This window comes from Tasmannia lanceolata, unplaced genomic scaffold (assembly GCF_043159265.1).
Source record: "Tasmannia lanceolata isolate RefF3 unplaced genomic scaffold, GAP_Taslan_0.1 ptg000020l, whole genome shotgun sequence".
Lineage (NCBI taxonomy): Eukaryota > Viridiplantae > Streptophyta > Magnoliopsida > Canellales > Winteraceae > Tasmannia > Tasmannia lanceolata.
Window position 1 is genome coordinate 3,311,143 of NW_027518697.1, and position 18,055 is coordinate 3,329,197.

An 18,055-nucleotide genomic window follows, 5' to 3' on the forward strand; every position below is an offset into this window, starting at 1 on the left:
TTTCGGTTTCAGGTATAATTTTGGTCCTAATTAAAACCAAAATTTTGGCCGAAGTCCTGGAATTTCAGCCGAAAACTCGGTAGAAGCCCATGAAATATCAGTTTTTTGGTCTGTAAAGGAATAAAAAATTAATATTTTATCAAAAAATTTGACAAAATTTCCAATTTCAACCTAAATTTGGTAAATTTCGGCAATTTCGGTTTTGGACCGATCCGAAATTTCGGATTCCGGCTGAAATCTAAAACCATGCTTATGACCATAGTTTGAAATTTCAGTTTCGGAATATATTTCTAAAACCATGGTTTGAAATTTCGGATTCAGCCGAAATCCCGGAATTTCGGTCGAAATTGGGTAAAGACGGTCAAAATGTCAGTTTTTTTGGCCGAAATTTCGGTAATTTAGGCTGAAATTTTGTAAAGGAATAAAAAATTAATATTTTATGTGAAATTTCGCCAAAATTATTCGAAATTTTGTACGTTTCAGATATTTCGGATTTTGGTCGTTTCGGTGTCGGTGTTGACCGAAATCTGAAATTCCAGATTTCGGTCGAAATTTCAAACCATGCTTATGACTACTCTTTTACACTAGAGGAGGTTGTCCCAAGTAAAAAAAAAAGGGCGAATATATCATTTTCCTTTTAATTTTTTTTCTTCAAAATACGCCTTTTGCCGTTTATTACAACTTTCAAAATAATAATTTTATCCTTAAAATTTTCATTGATTCATCTTCCTCTACCCAAGCCCTTAGCCCAGTTGCCATGACCATGGATCGTTCATTGGAGTGATCCACTGCCCTGCCATTGTTGTCTCTTGACAGCGCTTCAATAGTTGTCAATATTTTAATCAAATATTTCGCACGGTCACAATTGAATCCTTGATCTTTTAATTGAAATGTTCAGCTCTGAATCCGAATCCAATGATGAAACAGTCTTTGTTCTTGAGGGTTTTTAACATGCAATGTTCTTTAATAACTTTCATTATGGACAAAACTTACCTCTACTCAAGGTTTTTAAGTGCTAATATCTCGATTGGGGTGAGAAATCAATTTCCAATGGGCTTTTAACATGCCACATTGGATCCTTTTCAGCAGATTTTGTCTTATTCATTTAATTCACTGAGGTGGCTGCTCTCTCGTGCAAAAGTCAGCCTCGAAATGGCTATCCGCAAAATTGTCTAGCAAGTCCCTCATTAAGATTAAGGAATGCTAAAACGAATGGGGTCCTTGAAAAATCAACCCCAAGTCCTTGCTTGGATTGTAGGAATTTTCTGGAAAAGTTTGGGAAAAGTTTTTTAGAATTTCTACTTTTCCCATTACTAGACGGCAGACGAAAAAAAAAATAACATGAACAAGCATTCAATTTTTAGCTAGAGTAACCATCAATTTGTGATGATATCCCTTTTGCACAAGAGAGCAGCCACCTCAGATGAATAAATGAATAAGACAAAATGTGTTGAAAAGTGAGCCCCATGTGGCTGCTCTCTAGTGCAAAAACCCATGCTGATTAGGACCTGCGAAGTAGAATATTTCCTTCCCTTCTAGATATAGAATATTCACTTTTTGGTGATATGTGTTTTATGCTCCTTTTTTTCGTACGAAATCGTTAATTTCTCATCCAAGGGTCTACATTTAATGGAAGCTGATAGATCCTTACATCAAGGGTTGACAAGTGAACCAGAATCAAATCAGGGAATAGAAGAAATGAATGGGGATCAAGTGGATAACATACAAAGAAGGGCCCAGCGTAAACCCATGTGGATGGGAGACTATGTAATGAACCAGCTTAAGTAATAATAGAGTCCTTAGTTGGTAGTTATCTGTTAAATGCAATTTCAATTGTAATTAGTTGTAAAAGGGAACATATTCCTATTTAAGGGAGTAAGCCCTAGCAGAAAAGGTACGAATGAAAAATATCTTTTGTCTCCTTGCTCTTCTTCTTCTCTCATCTCTTCTCTTCTGTGTTCTTATTTTTCCTTCTCTGAACGGTCTCTCCATTTCTCTTTTCCGATACTCTGTTTTGGGTGTGAGCTACAGATCTCTAAACAAAGTTCATATCATTGGCGCTTTCATTGAGCCTTCGAACCTTCGTTTGCATCAATGGCCGACAATACGCCGTCTCAAGTGCAGATCGACGAGCACTTTAACCAATACCAACAACAAATCAATGAGTTCCGACTTCTCCAATCGCAACAACATGGCGAACTGGTTGCTATGCTCAAACAACTTCAGCTCCAATCACAGGCAACCCTGCTTCATCGTCCAACCAGTGAGGAGACTTCTTCAGGTGACTCATCGGCAGAAACCGTTCCGCTACATCAGAAACCCATTCTCATTACGGGGCACGATTGTCGTACACGTCTATATCATTTAGAAGCCATTGATGAGAACCCTGATTGCCTCATGGAGGATGATAATGATGAAATTTTAGAGGACACTTCAACTGAAACTTTGGGGGATAAACCAGCGGAAATCAGCTTCCCCGCACTCGTCGGTCAACAAAATCCAAGTACTATACCTCTCACAAGGGTAAGCACTAACCATTCCCTCCATGTTTTGATCGATAATGGTTCAACTCACAATTTTGTGAAGGACCAAGTTGCAAAAATAATTAAATTGCCAATAGTACCACCCACTCCATTCAGAGTTTTAATTGGAAACGGGGAATCATTACTTTGTCCTAAAAAATGCCTTGATGTCAAACTCAATCTCCAAACACCTGAATTCCAATTTGATTTAGTCCTCCTACCTATAAAAGGGGCTGATGTTATTTTGGGCATTCAATGGTTAGAGGAACTACAAGCTGTTCTGGAATGTTCATCCGCTCACAAACTGTTTGCCAAATTGTCTAAATGTCAATTTTGCCAAAATATGCTTGACTATTTGGGACATTTGTTATCTGGGCTTGGCTTACAATCTGATCCTGATAAGGTTCAAGCCATGCAACATTGGACATGGCCCTCCTCTTTGAAACACTTGTGCGGATTCGTCGGCCTGACAGGATACTACCGTCAATTTATTCGTCATTATGTTACTGTAGCCTCCCCTCTCACGGACCTTTTACAAAAAGACGCTTTTCCGTGGAGTTCTGAAGCTCAAAAGGCATTTGCTCATTCAAAGAAATGCCTAAGAACAATGTTCGAGGCACTCTACGGAAGAAAGCCTCCTACAATACCATTGTACAATTCAGGCTCTTCTTCCATTGAAGCAGTGGAGGACGACCTTCCACAACGTGATCAGATTTTAATCCGCCTCAAGTATACTTTACATCAATCTCAAGCGAGAATGAGCTGTCTAGCGGATTAGAAACGTCTTGACAAGCAATTGGAGGTGGGTAGTTGGGTTTTGTTACAGTTCCAACCTTACAGACAACATTTCCTGGTTCGTCGAACCTTCCAAAAGCGTAGTAAAAAGTACTATGGGCCATATGAAATTGAAGCTACAATCAGGAAGGGTTCTTACAAATTGACGTTGCCTGAAGGAAGTCAGATTCTCCCTGTTTTTCATATATCATTGCTTAAACCATATTATGGACCTCCACCCCAAGCTGTGTGTCAGTTTCCTACTTTGAGTATTAACAATCAACCGCTCATCTCCTCGTTAACAATTGTGGGTGAGAGAACTGTCCTAAACAATGACAAACCAATTCAACAAGTCTTAGTTCAGTGGCACGGACTATTGCCAGAAGACACAACGTGGGAGAATCTACATGAGCTGCAATTGGAGTTTTCCGCTTTGAACCTTGAGGACAAGGTTATTCTTCATGGGGTCGGCAATGATAGATCCTTACATCAAGGGTTGACAAGTGAACCAGAATCAAATCAGGGAATAGAAGAAATGAATGGGGATCAAGTGGATAACATACAAAGAAGGGCCCAGCGTAAACCCATGTGGATGGGAGACTATGTAATGAACCAGCTTAAGTAATAATAGAGTCCTTAGTTGGTAGTTATCTGTTAAATGCAATTTCAATTGTAATTAGTTGTAAAAGGGAACATATTCCTATTTAAGGGAGTAAGCCCTAGCAGAAAAGGTACGAATGAAAAATATCTTTTGTCTCCTTGCTCTTCTTCTTCTCTCATCTCTTCTCTTCTGTGTTCTTATTTTTCCTTCTCTGAACGGTCTCTCCATTTCTCTTTTCCGATACTCTGTTTTGGGTGTGAGCTACAGATCTCTAAACAAAGTTCATATCAGAAGCAAACACAATTCTGGTGCAATTTGCAGAGAGATTCCTGCAAAATTTCAGATACAACATTTTTTATTTTTTTTTGGTCAATGGTTCAGATAGAACATTCTATAACTAGAAAGGTGGCAAGGGTAGGGATTAGTTTTACCCCAAACTAAGCATATCTCATATCTCTCAGCTTTATAGTATTAGGGTTTTGATCTATCTTTCTTTTCACTATACAGGTACTACTTCCTCTCTTCTTCATTCTCTTCTAATTTTTCTTCTCCTGTTGTTCTTAGTTTTTTTATTTCTCTTGAAAAAATGTGAGAAATATGATTTTTTCCTTGTATTTTTGCCTAAATATCTCTACTTGATGGATAAGATTTGGATTGCTTTATTTCATGTGTTCTGGCTTTAATGTTGTATTACCTCATTTTTCTTTCTAATCATTGATTTCTTAATGTAAAGACTCTTTGAAAATGTTCTGCTCTTCTTTATGTATCTTTCTTGTTAGATCACCCACCCTTTTAAAATGTATGCTATTGTTCTATTCCATGGGTTATTTGCTCTTTTTATCTTTTTATACCATTTTTTTCTTCTTATTCATTGGTTTCTTTCTCTTTTAAGGATTATTCCACTGTTTCTTTGATATGGGTCAAAGATATACGTGATGGATAAATGGGTGACCATTTAGAGTCCCTGTAGGAGAGGGTTATGATTACTGTTTGTTTCTTTCAGTTAGGAAGAATTTTTGGTTTTACTTCCTTTTTATTTTCTTGAATAAACCATGCCACATGTTTTCCCTTTCAGCATGAATTTTTTTTTATATTTTACTATCAATGTTTCTAGAATCTATATTGCCTATTGGTGGAAAATGTATCAAATGTTATTTTCACTGCAATTGGGATTTTCATTCATTTGTAGAAGTTCTTTGCTTTTGAACAATCAGGAGGCCATTTATGCTCCACCAAGAACATTTTCATTTCTGGCATGGGTGAAACTGGCAAGCGTACCCGCCTAACGAAGGATACTGATGGTGATGAAAAATCCCAGAAGCGAAGATTTAATAACAAAGACAACTCAGGTGATGGAGAGTTGGTTGTCTATCGCATACTTTGCCCTGAAAGTGTTATTGGAAGGGTGATTGGTAAGTGGGGCATGGTGATAAAAAACCTAAGGCAAGAAACACGTTCAAAGATCCAAGTTTTTGATCTTTTCCCAGGGGCAAATGAGAGGGTTATAGCTGCCCATTGTCATGTCAGGCATAAGGATGATGTAGAGGTTGATGTGGATTATATCAAACCTCTATGCCCTGCGCAATATGCTCTTCTCAAAGTTCATGCTGTTATATCGAATGCGGTGGCTAATGTTGCGGATTCTGACAAGAATTGTAAAGTGGAGGCTCATATTCTCGTCCCGGGTAGCCAAGTGGCAAGAGTTATTGGTAAATCCGGGAGTACCATCAAGAAACTGACATCCAAGACAAGGGCGAATATCAAGGTCACTCGTAAGGATCCCAATGACCCCACACATTCTTGTGCAATGGACTTCGACACCTTTGTTCTGGTAATTATCTTTCCTATTCACCAATGTTCTGAAAATGGAACTGGAATGTGGATTCATAAGAGGGTTGCTTCAAATTAAATCACGAAGCCAATCATAGATCTTAGTTGTTTTTGGAAATTAATAAAAATGTTTATAACTTAATGATATTGCCAGATTGACCATAATTTAACATTTTCTATCAACTCTTTGCCAATTTATAATATTTCATAGCATCTGGTAATGAACTGCTTCAGCGTAACATTCAGATATTGGAAAGCTTATAATTGGTTATAGAATGTATATGTGAATTCAATTCGTTTCCCTCCAAACCATGAATTAGAACTGATTTAAAGCCATTGACAAAGATGGAGTCCTATTCCATTTCTTTTTTACTGAATTGTTTGATTCATGTACATACAGGTAAGATTCAAGTCGAAACATGTATTATTTTCTATGGATTCAACTGTACTTGGAGCAGTTGAATTCTAATATGTTTTTCATACAATATTCATGCTTAATGCAATGTCATTTGATTAGTCCTTTTCTGCAGGCCAATTGATTAGTCAATTATTTTATGGTTTAGAATAATTGCTGTGTTTTGGAGACATCCATGCTTTTTATTGACTTAGCCAAGTCGAAGATTTTTTTTTTTTTTTAAAGTTAGTGCTGAAACAGAGTCGTCCGAGTCAATTTTTGTCTTGAGGTTTTTCAGACAGTAATTGTTCCTCATCAAGCATTTTAGCTGATGGTCGCATGCTACTTCTTGTCTTCTGACTTGTTTCACTGACAATATTTAATACCCTTGGAGCTGCAGGCTGCCTATTCCGTACCCTGAACTACCTGAGACTTTAACTGTAACTTTTCAACTACTAAGCAACAATGAGTAAAATCACTCCTAAAATAGGACATTCTGACATTTGAAGACTCGTTATACTTTGGTACACATTGCTATAATATGCTGAATTGTTTGAGACTGCCCACTTTGCATCCTGAATTCCAGGAGACCTGAGCTGTAACTTACAAATTATTAAGCAACCACGGAATGAAAAGTCACTATCAAAGTCACTCCTAAAGTAGGATACTCTGCAATGTGAAGACTCAAATAGTGCGGTACACAAAAAATAAGGAATTTTATGTGGTGTAATTTATATTCTCGCTACATTCCAACATTTAGATCTAGAATGCTAAATATTAATCCCAATGTTTGCCCTTTAGAAATGTGTGAGATTATAATCCATCAGTTATCCAACTGTTTATGGGCAGGTGGACTCCAAATTTGATTTTCAGTTTTCATGCAAGACAGCTGGCCGGAACCTCTATCTCCAAATCGTAGAATTCTATTTCTAGAAATAAATTTTTGCCTTTATCCCTCATTTCCATGTGCCATCTCAGGATTTTTTTCCTTTTATTATGTCTGAGTTCTATTATTATTTTTATGAGCAGATAACTGGTGATGCGGAGGCAGTAATGAAAGCATTATTTGCAGTATCTGCAATCATGTACAAATTCTCTCCAAGGGAAGATATTTCTCTTGTCACAACCATGTCCAATCGTCCCCCAAGCATCAGTATTCCATCAGACGTCCCAAGGGAAGATATTTCTCTTGATACAACTGTCTCCGATCTTCCCCCAAGCATCAGTATTCCATCAGACGTCCCAAGGGAAGATGTTTCTCTTGATACAGCTGTCTCCGATCTTCCCCCAAGCATCAGTATTCCATCAGACGTCCCATGGGAAGATGTTTCTCTTGATACAACTATCCCCGATCTTCCCCCAAGCATCAGTATTCCGTCAGACGTCCCAATGGAAGATGTTCTTCTTGATACAATTGTCTCTGATCTTCCCCCAAGCATCAGTATTCCATCAGACGTCCCAAGGGAAGCCCCAAGCATCAGTATTCCATCAGACGTCCCAAGCGAAGATATTTGTCCTGATACAACTGTGCCTGATCTTTCTCCAAGCATCAGTATACCTTCAGACGTCCCTATTTATCCAACCAGGGGGCTTTATCATGGTTCAGAAGCTATGGCTCCCCCTGCTACGTCTGTGTCATCAGTCATGGGTACGACGCAACATATCCCAGATCTTCAGGGGTATGCTGATACTCCACGGCCTATTTCTTCCTCTGCCCTTCCTGTTGTTTCTGGGTGTGGTGGTCCATCTCAATCTGAAAACTTAATTTTACGGGTATTATGCCCATCTGACAAGATAGGCTGTGTAATTGGCAAGGGAGGGAGTTCCATTAAATATGTGAAGCAGGCAACTGGTGCTCGAATCGAGATTGAAGATGCAAAAAACGATAGAGATGAATGTGTTATCACTGTCACTTCTACGGAGGTTAGGCATGTTACCATTGTTCCTTTAGTTATGTCCTTTTTCTCTTTCCCACCATGGTGATCACAAATGATATATATAAATTTTTTGGCAGCATGTGGATGATCTGAAGTCCACTGCAGTCGAAGCTGTTCTTTTACTGCAAGGAAAAATCAATGAAATCGACAATGATGACAATGTTAGCATCTGTCTCCTTGTTCCATCTAAGAATATTGGTTGCCTTATTGGCAAGGATGGTTCAATTATTAATGAGATTTGTAAGAGAACTAAAGCTGATGTCCGTATTGTGAGAAGTGAAAAGCCAAGCTGTGCAGATAGTCACGAAGAGCTTGTTGAGGTTTATGTATGCACCTTAACTTATTTTATGTTTATTCTAAGTGGTAATTACTTTATTATATGCCTTGAAGTTTTCAAAGATTTACTTTTCTCTTGTTCATCCAGGTTGTTGGAAAGGTCGTTAATGTGAGAGATGCACTTGTTAAAATTATTTTAAGGCTTAGAAATGATGCTTTGAAGGATAGGGAAGGTGGTCGCATTGCTCCTGCTTATGATTATGTGTACTCGAGTGGTCTCTCCGTGCCTCCTTCTGTATTGGCTGGGGCTCCTCTGGTAGCTTCTTTAGGTTACGATCAGCATGGCGAAACTGAAAGCGGGTTGGGGGAGGTGTGTAAGAGAGCTGAAGCTGATGTCTGTATCTCGAAAACTGAAAAGCCTAGCCATGATGAAAGTCACGAAGAGCTTGTTGAGGTTCATGTCTTCACTTTATATTTGTTTTGTTTTTGTTCAAGTGGTAATTAATGGGAAATGATATTCTTACTGCTATTATATTATAAGTAGCGAAAGCAGATTGTTATTTTGAGAAGCTTACGGGCTGGGGAAGTCATACTTACCCCCACGATTAAGCATTCCCAAATTATCAACACCAAAAAGATAAATGGCTATTCAAGAAAAACTATAAGAAAAGGGATATTGAATCTAGCCAATGCATTGAACACTGAAACTCAAGAAACCCTTTCGAGAAGAATAGAAGGAAATTACCTTTCAGCATTGCAACTGTTCGAAAGAAGTCAGAGGGAGGGAGGGAGGGAGGGATTTAGCGAGTTTTTGAAAAAATAGGGCTCCCCCAATTTTCTCCTATTTCCCCTTTTCAACTTTTTTTTTTCTCCAAATATTTAGAGATAAACCGGCTGGGGTAAGTATGACTTCCCTAGCCCGTAAGTTTCGCAAAATGACAATCTGCTTTAGCCACTTATAATATAATGGCAGTGTAGATATCACTTCCCTTGTTTTATTATATGCCTTGCAATTTTCAAAATTTTACTTTTCTCTTGTTCATCTAGGTGATTGGAGAGGTTGGTAGTGTGAGAGATGCACTTGTTCAGATTATTTTAAGGCTTAGAGATGGTGCTTTGAAGGATATGGAAGGTGGTTGCAGTGCTCCTGCTGATGATTCTGTGTACTCGAGTGGCGAAAATGGAAATGGGTTGGTTAGCATTTGTAAGAAAACTGAAGCTGCTGTCCGTATGTCAAAAAGTGAAAAGCCAAGCCATGCTGATAGTCACGAAAAGATCATTGAGGTTTATGTCTGCACCTTATACTTGTTTTTTTTTTTTTTTGAATGACCGCCAATTTTATTAAAAAAGACCTAGATGGTTAAAGTACAAAGAGAACCGAGAGAAAGGGATACATCATTGATAAAAACAACAGAAACAAAGAGAAATTACGGGGGGAAGAGAGTAAAAAAGGGCCAAGCCTTCTTTCGACACCCCCAATTTGCCAAATTGTTGGCCACCTCGTTTGATGACCGTTTCGACACCCCCAATTTGCCAAATTGTTGGCCACCTCGTTTGCTGACCGTCGTACATGCTTAAAGGATAGAGTCATCGATCTAGAACAATCTAAGATCTCATCAAAGTATCTATCAAACCTCCATGGAATCTTTGGAGATCCTCAAAGCCATCTGATGTCATTTAAGGAGTCTCCTTCTACCACAACGTTATCAACCCCTTTGACGCCAAAAACTTAAAACCTTGATGAGCAGCTCTAACCTCTGCTTCATAAGCATCCGCTATCCCCATAGGACCCGCGAAGGCCCAAACAACAACTCCTCGATCATTTCTAAGCACCCCTCCTATTCTGGCTGCACCATATACTCGTTTTATTTTTGTTCAAATGGCAATTGTTTTATTATATGCCTTGCAGTTTTAAAATTTTTATTTATTATATCCCTTGTAATTTTCAAAACTTTACTTTTCTCTTGTTCATCCAGGTGATTGGAGAGGTTGGTAGTGTGAGAGATGCACTTGTTCAAATTATTTTAAGGCTTAGAGAATATGCTTTAAAGGATAGGGAAGGTGGTCGCAGTGCTCCTGGTGATTCTCCGGTTGCTTCTTTAGGTTATGATCAACATGGCGAGACTGGAAGCGGGTTGGTTGAGACGCATAAGAGAACGGAAGCTGATGTCCATATCTCGAAAATTGAAAAGCCAAGCCGTGCTGACAATCACGATGAGCTTATTGAGGTTTATTATGTGCACCTTATACTTGTTTTTTTTTTTTTGTTCAAGCAGTAATTGTTTTCTCTTGTTCCTTCAGGGGATTGGGGAGGTTGGTAGTGTGAAAGACGCACTTGTTCAGATTATTTTAAGGCTTAGAGAATATGTTTTGAAGCATAGGAAAGGTGGTCTCAGTGCTCCTGTTACCGATTCTGCGTACTCAAGTGGTCTCTCCGAACCTTCAGTTTTGCCTACGGTTCCTCCGGTTGTTTCTTTATGTTATGATCAACAGGTCGAAATTGGAAGCAGGTTGGGCATGGTTTCTACTAGCAACTTGGATGGATATGGACCTTTGCAAGATAGGGAAGGTGGTTGCAGTTCTCCTGCTGCTAATTCTATTTACTCAAGTGGTCTCTCCGAACCTATAGGTTTGCCTACTGTTCCTCCTGTTGTTTCTTTAGGTTATGATCAACAGGTCAAAACAGTTAGCGGGTTGAGCTTGCTTTCTAGTAGCAACCTGGATGGATATGGATCTTTGCTGGATAGGAAAGATGGTTTCAGTGATCCTGCTATTGATTCTAGGTACTCGGGTGGTCTCTCTACACCTTCAGTTATTTCTAGTGTTCCTTCGGTTGTTTCTTTAGGTTATGATCAACAGGTCGAAACTGGAAGCGGGTTGGGTATGCTTTCAACCAGCAACCCGTGTGGTCTGTTTGTACCTTCAGTTATTCCTAGTGTTCCTCCAGGTTTTGATCAAGAGTTCAAACCTACAAGTGGGTTGGGCATGCCTTCTAGTAGCAACCCTTGTGGATATGGATCTTTGCAGGATAGGAAAGATGGTTGCAGTGCTCCTGCTATTGATTCTGGGAACTCGAGTGGTCTCTCTGCACCCTCAGTTATTCCTAGTGCTCCTCCAGGTTTTGTTCAACAGGTCGAAACTGGAAGTGGGTTGGACATGCTTTCTACTAGCAACCTGTATGGGTATGGATCTTTGCAGGTACTTTGTATTGTGTCATGTGCACAACATCATTTTCTATTCTTTCATCTCTTATTTGTTGTCATTAACTATACTACGAATTTTGACTTGGAACTGTGTGTTGTTTGGCCTGGATAAGCATACACTGATTCCTGGCTACAATTTTAGAAAGAAGAAAAATTGCGCAAGCCCATGTGAAATAACCGACCGAACCAATTTTTTCAACTCAGCCATATTATTCATTTACTTGCAATAGGTCTGGTTGGAAATCGAATTTTTTGACACAAGTCCTAATATTTGAATATTGAGAACTGCTGCACTGTGGTCATAACCTCAGAAACTTTATTTGTTTTTTATTTAATCTTTTGTGCATGTGAAATGCCACATATGTACAAACTTCTCCCTTCGTTAACCATTACATTTTTTTGTCTATACTTTATGTGAAGGTTGGAGAGACTTGCTATGGATCCATTCCTTCATATTTATTGAAGTCATATGGCGGGTTTGTATCTCTGACCCGGAGTTCGTGTTCGTTCTTCCCGTTGTATCTTCAGCTTATTTATTTAACTCTATTTTTATTATTGCGCCTGTGTAGATTGACTTCAAGTGTCGAGGTGACAATCCCTGCAAATGCTGTGGGTAAAGTGATGGGAAGAGGTGAATCAAACATAACAAACATCAGGAAGGTTTGTTGTTTTCTTGATCTTATTGTGTGACATGAAGGAGTGGTTCCATTTCCCATCCCCAAGGCCATGCACACACAAAAAACAAACCATTTACTTCTCTCTATGCATCGTGATCTGGACCATCGGTATCCAATGGATCCAACATGGATGGCGTAGTGGCGCAAAACTCACACTGGTTGAATGCTTTTAATCATTGTTTTGAAAATTCGAAACAAATGGTAATAGCGTTCGAATCATACAGAATCATCAATCGTAAAAAATATAAAATTTTATAAACAAGTTGTAGGATAATAAAATACAAATTTATTTATTTATTTTTATCCAAACCCATTCATTTAAATAGAAGCTCAATTTAATACCGTAATACAAATTATAGTCTTCAGAAATGGTTGAGCATTTTTTCGGTATGCTATGCTAGCTTCTTTGATTCAGAGCTAGTTTCAAACTATAGGGTAGGGGCTCTTCCCGCGCTACCGAAGACTAGTGGTAGGTGGTCTCGTATTAGCAATGTTTCGATCGCACATATCTGTGTAGAACTCTTAAAAAAAAAGAATGTGAACTTATATAATCGATTGAACATCATATTTGGTGAAACAAAGAGCTCGGTGGGTCCTTAGTGACTTCTTTAGTATGTTCCGCTCGGGCCCCGCTAAGAGCTCTCTGCTCTTGCTACCTAGCAATGGAACAGCATATTTGGTGAAACAAAGAGCTCGGTGGGTCCTTAGTGACTTCTTTGGTATGTTCCACAGCGAGACGACAAAGACAACGATTTCACGAGCTAATAGCGAGTGACTTTGCCCCTCCCAGTGTTGGGCTGAACAAGTTGACTCCGCTTGCACTTGAGCTTGAAGCCGAAAGGGCATCTCCCAATCCCCAAAGCTACATTCTTTTTGCTGAAGGTCCTAACGGATTTCGGAAAAAAATTCCTGAGGATTTCCCATACAAACCAATGCATATTGGATAATAATCTTAGGGAAGTGATATATCCACCCTTTTTTTACCAGGGGCAATCCCCTCTAGTGTATCAATGACTGATCTTTTACTGTAGAGTAGAGGGAGCTGTCCCAAGTAAAAACTGGGGGCAAATATGTCATTTCCCTAATCTTAAATTAATAAAAGACACAAGATCGTATCATTTCTCAAAAGTCTCAAACATCAAATGACAAATATCAACCATTCCAAAAAAAATAAAAAAATAAAATGACAAATACCAATTTTAAAAAATGGGTAAATCGTTGATATTGTCCTTATTATAGCCGTCTCACTCATCGATGTAGGTATTGCCCTCATGCACTGCCCTTGACTGATTCAAACTGGTTCGATTCGTTCGAACAGCTTCTATCTTCTTCCTTCTCATGGGAGGGTCTTCGAAGGCTTCTTCTAATGCAGAAGGGAAATGAAATTACTATTTTCTTTTGTACAAAATTTAATTGGGATAAATGGCATGAATCATAAGATTCAATTGAAAATTGCAAAATTCATGCAAATTAAGATTCAATCATGCGATTCAAATCGAAATTCATAAGATTTGGATTTTAATCCTAAATTGCATATTTTCAAAACAATAATTGTAATCATTCCTCCAAATGGACAATTAAAGATATTATCAGTGGTTTGATAACTTGGTATGATATTTGGGCTGTTTCATCCTAGATGGACCCTGACCACATGAAGGGTACATATCACTCTCCACATGATCATGTGGAGATAGAACTTTGACCAGCCAAACATACTATCATTTCTGTTCAGTATATTTGTTTAGTCTCAACTTGCATATATACTAATTTGTGTAAAGTATCTATTTATTATGCCATGCTTGGATACCTAGAGAGTACCATGCTTTCATGATAAACAGCGCAACGCTAATTTGGGATACGATGGTTGTTTGTCATTAGTGCCTGGATTTTGCACTAAAGTGAAAGCCACCTATGTTGAAAGTAACAGTAATTATTCAAAGCTGTTGACCCCTTATATGGTGCTACAAAAAAAAAATGTCTTGTACCTATTTATAAGCCCTCTTCATATACTTGTTCCAAGTCAGCTTAGTTACAAAAAGGGCAGTGAAGACCCAATCACTTGGGCTGTATGTGGTTACCAACATTGAAAAGGCACTACTAAGCTAACTGTGGCAGTAGTTACCCCAAGGTTTTAAATTTTGGTTTCGGTTTTAGTCAACATGGAAACGAAAATATTTTGGTTTCGGTTGGAAATTTCTGTGGAAATCTTGTAAAATTACATAAACGTATCAAAAACATATGCAAGTGATGACATTTTAAGATGAAACTTCAGGAAGAGCTAGAATAAGCACAAATACACACTTAAACCATCACATGAGCAGTAAAGCCAACCTTAATAGTTTAATAATGTTAGCACCTAGTGACATGCGTTGTCGCATATGTCTGTTAGTAAAGTGAATTCTAAACCCAAAATGTATGATAACATATCAAAAAAGGTGACTTGAACCATAACAGTTCAAGTTTCATTTAAAGGGACTTTAATTTATAATGATAGTGGAAATAAAAGGCCTAGGAAGAAAATTTTTCCTGCAATCAAAACAGGGCTTGAAGGTCCTGTTTGGATTGTAAGAAAAGCATTTCTGGCAAAAAACAAAAAAAATTGTCGGGAATTTTTTTTTATTTCCACATTTCAAAATGAAATTATATGTTGATGGTTTTTTAGAAGGATAGTAGTATAAATTGAAGGTTTCTCCAGATAAAATTGGAAGAACAACATGTCTGTTGGGAAGAGCAACAGGTCGGCACTAGTGGTTTTCTGAGATATGAGCTGCAGCCCAAAGCAATCAAAGAAGAAGCGAGATGAAAAAGGGAGACAAAATTCAGATTGCATGCTTCAGGTATTTTTTTTTTTTTACAGATTTACAATAATAGTTTCGGGGTTTTTTAACGAGAAAAACTGCTTTATGCCATGAATCCATAGGAACTGTCATGTAAATCCATGTTTTTTTTTACTGTTTTTCACTTTTTGGTTGCTGTTTCTATCATATCGATCAAAACGATATTCTTTCAGTCGACTTCTTGAAATTTCGACCGAAATATTGGGCTAACACAAATCCATGTGGATTTTGTGTTGGTCCTGTCTGAAACAAAAAAAATTTGACCGAAAAAGAATATTTCGGCCAAAATTTAAAACCACACTTACCCGTGATAAAGTCTATTGTAGTTGTCCTGATGGACACTGGGGACACATACACGCACGTGTTGCATGTCAAAGTTTCATAGAAAAGTAATGAGGCTGTATCAGATCCTCCTGAAATGTCTCGCATGCACTATCTATGTGGTGTTGTTATTCTGAAGGATTTCTGTGATGAGGCAATTCTGTCTTCAGAATGTCTGGCAAAGTTACCATTTTATTTGGAGAAATTATTGTGCTTTCCAGACTTTTGCTTTAATTAATGGTCTTAGATGTGGCTTTTTTACCCAAACAGCATAGGTAGTTTCTGTAGTACTGTTGAAACTTTTGCTGTATGTACAGTTTGATATTTCGGAAGTTGGCTCTGATTGGTGTTTGATTTGCTATTATCAGTTTTCTAATGACACATTTTGGCAAAAAACTGTGTTTTGCAGATCTCCAGGGCACTTGTAGTAGAGATTCTCGGCCCAACAGCGTATGTCTGAGAGCTTAATTCAGGCATTAATCCTGGCCACTTTACTTTCAGATGCTTTCCATCAACTGGAAGGTGATCTCTACTTTTATTTTGGTGTGCTTTTTCTCTGAGGTTTCCTCTTCTTAGTTCCTTTAGGTTCCTTCTGGAGCGGAGGACGTAGCCCTGTAAAGTCTACTGCACTTTCTATACTCAAGTCAAGATCATAGAAGATTCACAGTGAACTTTTTTTGGGAGATTATTCAGATTCTATGCTGATGCCTGTTCTTCTCCAATTGATCATAGAACTTATAGGATCTTTCTTTCCTGTTTTGTTGTTTTATCTCTAGCTGAACTGTGCATTTTTGTGTCTCTGGTTTGTGTTATGTTCATTAATGTTCTTCTTGCCACAAGTTACTCTTATGATCTTGACTGATTTATAATATATATATATATATATATATATATATATATATATATATATATATATATATGCTTTACAACTGGTACTAACCAGTTAGTAGGTTCTTGTTTCTATTTAAACTTGATTGAATTATGTAGATGCAGAAGGGATGTAGGGATGTACTTTCTGAAACCAAAACCACAAAACATGGAATTCCTTTCTGCTATGCAGCTTATCTTACTGAAATTGTGTTTCTTGAGCTGGGATATAGAAATGCTAGTGAAAGTCACTGAGCCCTCACCACTTGTGTTTGGTTCTTCAGTTAGGTTTCAACATTGCCCCTTGTTTTGACCCACAACCCCACAATCAGAGCTCACATTTCTTGCCTAGATTTCTGAATGACCATGAAACAATCTTTGTTCTTAAGGGCTTCCAGCATGCAATGTTTTTTAATAGCTTTCACCAGGGACCAAACTTACTTCTACTCAGGGTGTGCAAATATCTCTATTACATCGGCCTATCACTGAATATTAAATTCATATAACAAATTTTACTCCCATTTTTTACTTAAAAATGTCATGAAAATTGTTTTAACCCCATTTCACGTCAAAAGAAACAGAGCCTTGGAGGAAAATATAAGCAGATAAATCAAAGAATCTGCTAATAAAGGGGTAATTTCTGTTGCCCCAGTTTGATTGAATGATATTGTGACAACCACTGGGGATGAGTTGCTAGTTTGAATTTTTATAGTCCATATGACCAATACAACTGTAATATATGGAGTTCCTTTATCGTATTAATTAGGGTCCAATATACACAGATAAGTTGAAAAGTAGGAGTTTTATAAGAAAGTCCCAATGAACTTTCTATATTGTAACAACATCCTCTTAAACATATAAAATTACAACCAAGTCCTTATTCTTTATAGGGTTTTAAAAATATGTTGATTGAGAAAAAAGATGAAATCCAGTGAGGGTAGATACGAGGGATAACCCATTTCGGAGTAAACCATTTCAAAGTAATCTAGCTTACCTTGCATTGGTTTATCATCGAATTGAATGAATATGATAAACTCAACTGTAAGACAAAATCTGCTAAAAAGTGAGCCTGTGTGGCTGCTCTATCATGCTTTTCAGCCAAAATGGCTTTACGCGAAATTGCCTTCAATTTCGCATTCCTCATCTTAACAAGGGATTTGCTAGGGACTACAGTAGAAGGCATTTTGCGGGCGGCTATTGCATGAGTGTGCAGCCACCTCAGATGAATTGAATGATTAAGACAAAATTGGTTGAAGAGTGAGCCTATTTGAGTGCTCTCTCATGCAACTGCCGGCCCACGAACTGCCTTCTGTGATTGTCTCTAGCAAATCCTTCTTAATAATATTCACTTTTATTATTGAGAATAGGTGTTCAACTCGGGACAGGTTGAGGCCAACCCAAACCTGACCTCAGGAACCATTTACTCAACCTGAACCTGAACCTGACCTAAACCAATTTCCAACTACCTGACCTGAGGAACCCTTTTCCCAACCCAAACCCAAACCGAGTTTGAAACCGAACCAATCTGAGTTTTTAAGCTTACAAAAAAAATGATAAAAATATCAGGTTTCAGTCGAGTCGGGCTGCAACTCGACCCGAACCCAACCCAACCCAACCCAATCCAGCTTAGACTCGTGACGCAAATAGGCGAAGGATACCAGCTAGTCCACTAAAACGTTGCACCCTTAGCTAGACGAATACAATTCACCATCGAATCCCTTCGCTCCACTCACCTTAAGGAACTGACAGATTGTCACGCCCCAAGCCACTCACAATCATATTAATTTACAATCACAAGGCTTAGGGGTGCGACAGT

General features: G+C 38.2%; 2 protein-coding genes across 3 annotated transcripts; both read left to right on the forward strand.

Moving 5' to 3' along the window:
- Positions 1–1,643: 1,643 nt before the first annotated feature.
- On the forward strand, positions 1,644–4,034 carry LOC143854284 (uncharacterized). The gene is made up of 2 exons (XM_077364162.1): positions 1,644–1,894; positions 2,032–4,034. Exon 2 carries the CDS (start codon positions 2,095–2,097, stop codon positions 3,298–3,300), a length of 1,206 nt encoding a protein of 401 aa, XP_077220277.1. The 5' UTR covers positions 1,644–1,894; positions 2,032–2,094; the 3' UTR covers positions 3,301–4,034.
- Positions 4,035–4,042: 8 nt separating this feature from the next.
- Positions 4,043–16,211, forward strand: LOC143854282 (uncharacterized). Of its 2 annotated transcripts, none has more exons than XM_077364160.1 (12): positions 4,043–4,404; positions 5,112–5,728; positions 7,151–8,044; positions 8,136–8,384; positions 8,483–8,788; positions 9,382–9,618; positions 10,311–10,562; positions 10,636–11,532; positions 11,958–12,013; positions 12,107–12,197; positions 14,910–15,051; positions 15,782–16,211. In XM_077364160.1, exons 2-11 carry the CDS (start codon positions 5,153–5,155, stop codon positions 15,015–15,017), a joined length of 3,666 nt encoding a protein of 1,221 aa, XP_077220275.1. In that variant the 5' UTR covers positions 4,043–4,404; positions 5,112–5,152; the 3' UTR covers positions 15,018–15,051; positions 15,782–16,211. The 2 variants fall into 2 exon arrangements, with proteins under 2 accessions (XP_077220275.1, XP_077220276.1); XM_077364161.1 differs by having other exon boundaries at positions 8,136–8,378.
- Positions 16,212–18,055: the final 1,844 nt, after the last annotated feature.

Coding starts and splice junctions, on each gene's coding strand:
- LOC143854284 (XM_077364162.1), top strand. CDS start 2,095: ATGGCCGACAATACGCCGTCTCAAGTGCAGATCGACGAGCACTTTAAC.
- LOC143854282 (XM_077364160.1), top strand. CDS start 5,153: ATGGGTGAAACTGGCAAGCGTACCCGCCTAACGAAGGATACTGATGGT. Junction 5,729..7,150: donor ACTTCGACACCTTTGTTCTG/GTAATTATCTTT, acceptor TTTTATGAGCAG/ATAACTGGTGATGCGGAGGC. Junction 12,198..14,909: donor ACATAACAAACATCAGGAAG/GTTTGTTGTTTT, acceptor AGGTTTCTCCAG/ATAAAATTGGAAGAACAACA.